The 9,284-nt window shown below is 52.3% G+C and overlaps 1 protein-coding gene across 1 annotated transcript; it reads right to left on the bottom strand.

Moving 5' to 3' along the window:
• Window positions 1–1,460: 1,460 nt before the first annotated feature.
• CBLN2 (cerebellin 2 precursor) lies at window positions 1,461–6,764 on the bottom strand. Its single transcript, XM_032602884.1, has 3 exons — window positions 6,408–6,764; window positions 3,438–3,557; window positions 1,461–3,193 (listed from the first exon to the last, which is right to left on the bottom strand). The coding sequence occupies exons 1-3, from the start codon at window positions 6,762–6,764 to the stop codon at window positions 2,996–2,998; spliced, it is 675 nt and encodes a 224-aa protein (XP_032458775.1). The 3' UTR covers window positions 1,461–2,995.
• Between the last annotated feature and the right edge of the window lie 2,520 nt (window positions 6,765–9,284).

Here is a 9,284-nt window from a genome sequence, read left to right as displayed (position 1 = left end):
TGGACATTTGCTTTTCACATTAAAATGTCCTGTTGGGTGTTCATTTTAAATATTCTTTCTTAAATTGCCTGTTGAAAAATCTGATTTACAAGAAACACTCTCCCTTTTTCCACCATGGTTCCTTGTAGTCCTGACATGTCTGTGTGATTCTCATATTAGCCTTGGGGGATGGGCAGAAGGTGCAGGGCTGTTTTCCTCAGTTTACAGATGGGGGAACTGCGGCTCAGAGATGGGGGCTGCTCAAATTGGGCTTCAAATACAGACGTCCCTTTTTTCCCAATTAAAGATATATTTCAAATTTTGATCTGACCTATATGTTTTTGTAGACCTTACACAGGGGCTTCATGCCCCGCAAAGTTCCTTAGCCAAACAGAACCTCGGCAGGAGCAGCAGAGAATGATCAACAACTTCAGAAACACTAACGTCCTGGCTTCTTCCTAATGTAGTTTCTGGCATCCGTTTAAAAAAAAAAACAAAAAAAGCGATAAAGTTTTCCTTCCTAATATAAAAGCAACTCCTGAAACATACTTATTTTTAGATAGCTCAATTTAGTAACTTATTATTAGACAGTATACCCAAATGACAACCTATATGTAATACGTTTATAACTACGAAGAAATGTCTATTACAGATTAGTAAGCAATAAAAAATAACTTCTCATACATCTTTCAGTCTCGGACGTGCTATACTGTCTCTCACTGAGGACTGTTTGCTCTTTGTTTTAAATTGAACATAAGGTTGAGGAAGTGAGGGAAAGAGGACTAAATAGCTAAGGGCAATAAAACAGCGAAAAATCTTAGCTATGATCCTGCTGTGTATGTTACCAGCATTAATAAATAATGCTCTTGTCAGGAGTGTGTCTTCTACTCACAGAGCCAAAATATCCCAAATGCTTTTCGGTTCATGATTTTTGATACTTTTTTTCCCTTACAAAATGTAACAGCATTTTGATTCAAATTAAATTCCGCATCCTCTTGTGTACCTAAGGCCAGTAAAACTTACACCCATAGCCCAACGATATTTTTCCACGTGTAGGATCCCCACTGCATTTCTTACTTGAAAATGAGACCCATCCTCACACACATCTTAGAAACACCTGATGCGATCATCAAAGGTCAGTCTCTTGTATATCTGTGTTCTCTGATTGAAATATTGGATTGGATCTTGTACTACATCAAAGATTAAATGTGATAAAAGCAGATTGCCTCTCCATCAAACCTTTTTAATGCTGTCTTTTTCACATAATACCTCCCCCCAAATCTTTCTGTGTGAAAAATAGATTTTTAAGGGTGCAATATACATCTGGACCCAAAGCTAGATCTGCCTCTGTCGCTGTGTGTTTTTCTGTGTATTTTCTAAAGAGTAAACAGTATGGGTTTAATTTCCCCACGCCCTTGATCCTTGGCCTTTCCTTACACACATTTTGAGAGTTGGGAGGAGAGGTGGAGGGAGAAACCAAGTCAGACATCAAACCCATTTATTCTGCATCTTAAATTATGACTTTTTATCATCAATATTTTGGTTACATTGTGACACAAAGGACAAATTAACATCCAGTTTGAGGTTTCTTCTTTGATTGCTTTGGGATCAGTGCCATTTCCTTGGCATACGAATCCTGCACCCATCAACTCTCAGCTGTGTTTTAATAATATTGTTGTACAAGGTGCCAAACAACAAGGATTTGGGAAACTGCTTCTAGGGCACCTCTGCCGACACCTTCAACCACTGCGATTTCCAGGTGGCTTCCCACCGGGCGCTCCCAGGGGAGTGTCAACACCCTCTGGCCTTGGTGGGTCAGAAGAGGATTGTGATGGGGAAGAACTGGTTGGTCCCGTCAACTCTGAGGCGCCTGATCGCGGTGTGCTCACCCAGAAGTGGATCCAGATGAACAAAAACATGCTGCCTGGACGACCCAGGTGTGCTCAGCAAAGAAACCATGTGATCGGGGACTTGGTCATCACAGCTTCCATGCCAATCTGACATGATTCAGGCCACCCAGGAACATCAGTCTCTTAAAGTATTCCAGAATGTGAATTAAAAAAAAAAAAAAAAAAAATCCAGGTTGTTAGTTCCAAAAGTGCCTCTGCGAGAATCTCTTTGAAAGAATAAGCAGAAATGGCCGTTTGTCATTTTCACTTTGCTCTACAGGTACCTTTTGTTTGGTTTGGTCTCCTCCAAAACAAAATACACAGTTATTTTTTGTTTTGTCTTGTTTGGTCTCATCCAGGAATTCAACACACATTTTTCTCTCCTCACCCCAGCACAAAAGATCAGAGCGGAGGTGTGGACGGAGAGCTGTGTGTGGGAAGGAAAGTAGTTGCTTGGGGAGAACACACACACACACACACACACACACACACACACACACACATACACAAACAATACAAAACAAAACTGGCAGTCCAATGGCGCAAAATTTGCTTCTCTGGATAAAGCACTTCTTAACACAATGTTCCCTTCCCCCTTCCGCGTCCTCCCATCCACCCGGGGTTGGGAGGAAAACGGCATGAAAGCGAAGCCATTCTTTTTCTTAAGGCTGAACAGACACACAGAGAACACGTTTCAAGGACTGTCAGGCGGTGGTGATTGGCAGGGCTCTCGCTGTGAGCCCCGCCTGCAGCCTACGGGCCATTCCGGGGGCAGCGGTACCAGGTACAAACAAAAGAAGAGAAGTCAGTGGTCCCAGCGATAACATCCCATATCGACTTTCCAATCGCAGGTACAGATTGCTCAGATCCGTCATTTCATTTCTCCTTCAGACCCTGTCATCTAAAACTAATTAGAGGTCAGGTTGCAGAGAGGCATGGTCAACATTCAAAGAAAACACCGGAGGTTCCGAAGGCGCTCACGCTTCGACCACAACAGTCCGACGAAGGAGGCTAGAAACAAGCTGCCCTGTTCTGGCAAGTTCGGGGTGTTAGGAAGGGTGAACTCCTGCGTCCAGGTGGCAACTTCCCCATCCTCGGCGGGGCAGGGAGGGGCGGGGATTCTGCGTTCATAGAGGGAAAACCAAGAAGCCCGAGAACGTGGAGTACTTCCAGCCTCCCATGAGGTTGCCCCTCTCCAGTTTGAGGTGGACTTTGTCCTCCCTTTCCATCAGCAGCAGGACACCATTGCTGGCAGCTTCTCTGGTGACGTCCTGGTCCCCTGCGAAGGCGGAGATCACCGGGTAGCCGTTCTGCATTAAACTGACCTGCGAGGCAGAGGATGAAGCTCAGCCGACCACGATGGACCCCATCCCATCCACTTCTTCTCATCTCCCCCCCCCCCACCTCCTCCCCACCCTGGCCATGGACCTGGACCCATGCGGGGTCCTGGCCCAGAGGACTCAGCTGGTGTCCAGGCCCCCGTGACCCCCGTCCCTGGTTCTCCCTGCCTCGCAGACGGTGTGACTATTCATCCACAGCCCAAAGTGACCAGCTGTCAGAGCGACCCACCTGGATGGTTTGTCTGTTGTACACTTTGACCACGTGGAAGCTGAAGCTATAAATCCCTTTTCTCGGGGCTACAAATATACTGGAGGCGAGATCGAAATGGTTGCCAATATTTACTAAGACCTGGAAAAGAAGAGGGGATACAGCACACGCAGAGCAAGCCCCTCCTCAGCGTGTGTTTCAGTCAGACTCACAAAATCACCCCCACCCGCCCCTTTAGGAACTGAAGCACCACCGCAGCACCTGCTCAGGGCGCCCAGGCCGCCCCAGGAAGGAAGCAGCCCCGGAGCGCCACGTCCTGCCGAGGAATTGATTTCCGAAGGATGCTAATGGATCGTAATTCAAAAGGATGGCTTTAGAGTATATTTTATTTATGCGTTGGAAACGTGGATGCAAATTGTGGCTGCTGTGGGCAGGGCTGAGAGAAAGCAGGGGGAGACGATCAGCTCGGTAGACACGCTGAGTCTGTTCAGAGGTCCGTGGGATTCTGGGGACTTGAACGTGAAGCGTGGACCAAGACAGAGCTCCGTCCTGAATGGGCAGAGAAAGGGCTGTGGCGTAAGAGGCCAACTCAGTGAGATAACATCTGTCAGATAAAGCTTGGGACGAGCTTTGTGTGCTTTAGGAGAGAACAGACCGACCGTGTGAGGTTTCCTCTCTGTTTCCCAGCCCCAGGCATGCCCCTCCCCACCAGCAGCACACAGTAGGTGCTCAATAAAGGCTGCTGGGTGAAAGACCACACTCCATAAACACTGGCTGCGCCCATGTCCCCTCACTTTACTCCACGTGAGGTGTCTGCTCTCTGAGCTGAGCTATGATGTCAGGCAAATAAGCTTGGACAACTAAAGGGAGAGTGGAAAGGCAGCTCGGACACCCTTAGCTCAAACGGTGGGAACTCCGCAAGGTGCGAGAATAACGACAAAATGAGCCACGAGATACAAAATCACGTGACCCTCCAGGTGCTATTTCTCAAGTCAAAGATGGATGAGACTGTCAGGATGTCATAAGCAGAACTTGGAGAGTGGAGGGTCCCGCCCCATTATGAACAGATTCCCTTTCAGATATTCAAGGCGGAATATGGCCCCTCTGTCTGGACCTGTCCCCATTCCTCCTCACACACACATGCACAACTCAATAAAAATAATAAAATGGCCCACCTGGTGTTCTCAGCTTTTAAAGTGAACAGCCAGCAACAACAAAATCCTAGATTAGAGACCCTGTCATCTGTTCAGAAAATAAATTTCAACCTCATACCCTTTGCCGTTACTTTGTACACACTCATTACAGATGGATCACACACGGCTCCCAGAGCAACGGGCAGGGTGCCACTGGCAACTGCTGGGATGGCTGGGGACTGCGCCACACCAGCTTCTTCAGGGAGCTCCAAGCAGTACTTCAGCCCCTCGACTGCAGGGCTCAGAGACACTCGGGCTCTATCGTTAAAGGCGATGTGCTTCAGGATGTGGCTCCGAGGCTGTGTTCCTGTCTGCCTGACACGGCTTGAGAAAAGAACAAAGCCTCCCCTCTCCAAGCTCTCAGCGCTGCTTCTCCCAACTCAACGGCCTCAACTCTCGCACCTCCATTTCTAATTCAGGAAACTGGTAAATTCAGGGCCTTGCTGTAGACGGAAGAACACCCACCAGCCCCAGAAAAGCAAGTTTCACTTACTCCCTAACTGGGGAACCAGAGAAGCATCACTTAATCTGCCCTGTCATCGTTTGCTCATCTATAAAATTAGAATCCTACTACTACTTAGCCTGCCTACGTCACAGAGGTTTTTTTTTGACACCCTAATGAAAGGGCAGATGTAAAAATGCTGTGAAAATGAATTCACTGCCTGCTTTAGTTGGACATCATTAAATTAAAGACATGTATGTCTCGTAAGAAAAGAAACAGATTAAAGAGAGACACGCCCCGTACACACCCCTCCCCAAATTTCAAGTACATAATCCTTAACAAGGATTAAAGCAAATAAAGACACTGGCCTAAGAAGAGGCTTTGCTGTGTACAGATGTGTCACCACTCAGGCATGCGAGTTGGTTAACAGAGAGAAAGGAACCCAATCAAGTGTGCTCAGTAAGCCAGAGCTCCCTGTGTGGGAAGCACTTTGGCAAAAGGAATGGAATGGTGAGGTAAAGTTTGGAAACCACGCTAATGTTTCCTGTTTGTTTCCAAAAAGCAACAGAAACCAAGGTGGGGAGGGAGGACACTAGAGGAAGGTGGAGACCTCTAATCCTGGGCAGCAGTAACCCAGAGAAGGCGTTGCCAAAGCCTGATCATATGCAGACCCTTCTGCTTTGAAGCCAGTGGGAGAAGTTGAGTGGCTAGAGCAACTTAAGTCATGGCTCTTCATTTTGTGTTTTCTTTATATACATCGATATGCGTTTTATGATACGTTGTATATATTGTATTTACCGTACATTGCATTCATATAACCACACTCGGTTTGGTTTTGTTTATCTATAACTATACCTGCTATTTCCTCCCCCCACTCTCCCCCCCTTATTTTTCTGAAGACAAGCATCCTCTCCCCAGTCCTTTCCAAAATAAGCAGTAGGTACACATTTTCGGAGCCTTGGCTGAGACCTTCGGAGAACCCGCGGGCTGAGCGGGGAGAGTTTAAATGCGCTCGGTCCCTAAGTGGCCAGTGGGGTGACAGAAGGCCATCCACCACAAAGGACGGCCCCCATCCCAGCGAAAAGCAAAACGTTCACTGTCCTTTCGGGAAATCTATTTCAGCTCTCTTGGCTCTCCGGGACGCTTAGCTTTACAGGACTCTCAGTCACCCCAGTGCCAACTGAGCTGATTAGTTCTAAAAAAGCTACAGTGTGAAAAGGAGAGCTTGCTGGAGAAGGGAGAAAGGGCAGAGAGGAGGGGAGGGCCTGGAACTCCACGTCCCGGAAGCCGGCGACCCCCCAGGCCCCCCGCCCTCCCCACCCGGGCGGGAGGCGAGGGGCAGGCCGGCCGGCTGACCTGGTCGAAGTAGATGGTCATGGTGCGGTTGCTCATCTCGGACGGCTCGTGGTTGGTGCTCCGCGTGGCGGAGAAGGCCACCTTGGCGCTGCCGGAGCGCACGGAGATGCCCAGGGAGGAGGTGACGGCGCCGTCCGCCGACGGGCTGGAGTCGCACACCACCAGGCACTTGCCCTCCAGCACGATGGGCTCCGTGTCATTCTGAGCCCGCACGGGGCAGCCGGCGGGCAGCAGCAGCAGCAGCAGGGCCAGCGCCGCCCCCAGGCTGGAGCCGCAGGCGACCGGCTCGCGCAGCGCCCCCCGGCGCCCAGGCATGGTCAGCGGCGGCCCGCGGGGGCCCCGGCCGGGCGCCGGCATCCGGGCTGCGGGGGGCGGCGCGCGGGGGCGCGGCGAGGGCGGGAGGGCGCGCGGGAACGCGCGGGGCCGTGAGTAGCCTCCTCTGGCCTCGGTCCCCTGCGCCGATGTTCAAGGCCGGGGTCGTCCTCAGAAGAAAGGCGCCAGCGGACCTGTCAGGGCAAAGAACCCAAACCCTGAGACAGGGAGGTGAAGCTGCGTGCGGAGGAGGCGCGGCGAGCAGGTCCCTGCGGCGCTCGGGCCCCCTCCCTGGAGACCACCCCCTCGGTGCCTCGCACTGCTCCCCGGAGAGCCCGACCGACACACAGGTCCCGAGAAACGCCGGGGCTCACTGGCCAGGGCATCCCCGAAGGCTCTCGGGCGGCGCGCGCCGGGGGCGCGGTCAGGTAAGGGGCCCGTAATTCCGCAGGGCCTCGGCCATAAGGACATGGCCGGTCACCCGCGGAGACGCGGTCAACGCCACCCCGGCCCATTCAGCCCAAGGCAAAGGAGGGCTTAAGCCACAGGCAAAGAAAAAGATCCACTAAGCCTTAATGGCTTTCAGAGGCATTTTCTCTAAAGCCACACCAAGAAACCTTTTTCCCTTCTCTGCTTTCACTTTCATTCATCCTCTATTTCTCCGACCTAGAGACTTTTTTTTTTTTTCTTAAAGCAATCCATTTAGTGAAGATCTTATCCGTTTTCCACCCCAAGAACAAATCCCCAGGAAGCTCCTTCGGGCGAATAAGAGTAAGAGGAAAAACAAAAACCAGAAAAGAAGAGAGAGAAAAATCCTAAAACCGAACATCCACTTCCAGCGCCCCCCCTGCCAGCAGCGAGCCCCTTTGGAGAAGCCCCTCGGATCCCTCTCTCTGGCGCAGGACCAGAGGATTCCAGCGGTGGGAACCCCGAGCTTGGCTTATCGTGCAGCTTTTGTTTCCGGACTCCGGGCTCTTCTCCTCCCGGCCAGGAGGCAGCCTCTGCAGCTTTCTGCCAACTTACGCGCCTGTCTGCACTTGTAACCGGGCCCCTTCTTCCCCCTCTAAACTAGACATATATCTCCCATACCCGGGCGAGAAACAAAAAGCAAACAAACCTCTCCCCTCACCGCCCGCAGCGTCCGAACAACTCAGCCAACTGCCTAAATAGTCCTTATAAGAAGAGACAAGTTGTTTCCCGACGGGAAGCCTCCCTCCTCAGCCCCTGAACAAAATGATTTCGATGTTCTCTCCCGCTTTCTCTCCGCCCAGACGCAGACCCGCGATGGTCCTCATTGAGACAGACGCACGAATGCAGTTAACGCGCCGATCGCGGAGGGCAGGGCCGGGTTGGGTTACCTGGAACATCCATGATGGGCGAGCACCGCGGTCCGTGAACTTGTTCTGCTCGGAGAAGATGAGCGGGAGCTGGCGGGAGGAGACACCGAGCGCGACCCCTTCTCCCGGCGTTTGGCCAATAACCGCGCCGCCCCGCCCTGCCGCTTTCCCGCGCCGGCCCGCGCCCCGCACCGGCGCGTTCCGCGCCCCGCGCGTCCCGCCCCGCGTCTGCACCGCACCCGGGCCCGCAGCCTCGGAGGGACCCTCGCGCCTGCTGCTGCCTCTCTCCGCCGCTCCCCCCTCCTCGGTCCCGGCCTCCGCACCACACCGCCGAGCGCCGCGGACGCCCTGAGGACTCGGCGCGCGCCCCGCACCGCCCCGGTCCCGCTCTCACCCGAACACCCGGCGCGAAATCCTCCCAGACGCCTCTCTTTCAGAAATTAGGCGACCTCAAGAGCGCCGGTCGCGCCTCTTCTCGATTCTTTCTTTTCTTTTCCAAATTCCCTCCAAGTCTTAATCCTGAATAGCGTGATCACTTTCATAATTAGTGGGGAAAGCAGTTTTCTTTAAAAAAAAAAACGAGGACTGGGATGAAGAGAAAAATCTTGGGATCTTAGTGATGTGAAAGCTGGGGTTCCGGGACCTCCAGTTTGGGAAATGCCAGGTTTGGGCAGGGATTAGAGGGGCGCCTCCGCCTGGGTTTCTGCTTCTGCTCCTCTGAACCTGGGGGGCTGGTGGGGCGCGCTGACACTCGAGCGCTTAGTTATTAAAATGCCTGCTCTAAGCTCTAACCCCCCGGGGACGCGCGCCGGGTTTCCGAGCTGCGCCCCCAGCGCGGACGAGAAGCGCAAGCACGGACGTGGGGCGCCACCTACGGGCGCTGGAGCCTCCCTGCCGCGGGCTGCGGGCCAGCGGGCTCGGGGAGAGCCGGGGAGTCCCGCGGACACGGGTAAGGCTCGCTGATGGTCTTCTTGGACCCCCCAAAGCAGTCCGGGTCTCTGCAAAAATGTAGCAACAGGAAACGATCTTTCCGGTCTCCTTCAGTGCCCTGCCCTTGAGAGAATGAAGCCGCACCCTTGCTTTTGCAGATCTTCACTGTTCTAACGACTCTGCCAGGATGATTTATGCCGCAGTCAGGTTATCGTTGCTTATCATTGTCTTCAAAACCTTTGCAAGGATCACTGGGCTGTACAGTCCATGCAGCCCTTAAACAAAGACAATATTTAAA

The sequence above is a fragment of the Phocoena sinus genome, chromosome 14 (genome assembly GCF_008692025.1).
Source record: "Phocoena sinus isolate mPhoSin1 chromosome 14, mPhoSin1.pri, whole genome shotgun sequence".
Classification (NCBI taxonomy): Eukaryota; Metazoa; Chordata; class Mammalia; order Artiodactyla; family Phocoenidae; genus Phocoena; species Phocoena sinus.
This window is presented reverse-complemented; position numbering and strand designations above follow the sequence as displayed.

Bases quoted from the DNA above. Each gene is read 5' to 3' on its own strand.
- CBLN2 (XM_032602884.1), bottom strand. From the start codon at position 6,764: ATGCCGGCGCCCGGCCGGGGCCCCCGCGGGCCGCCGCTGACCATGCCT. The intron at 3,558-6,407 runs GTCAGCCGGCCG...CTTCTTTTCCAG, and splicing joins TGACCATCTACTTCGACCAG to GTCTTAGTAAATATTGGCAA. The intron at 3,194-3,437 runs GTGGGTCGCTCT...TCTGCCTCGCAG, and splicing joins ACAACAGACAAACCATCCAG to GTCAGTTTAATGCAGAACGG.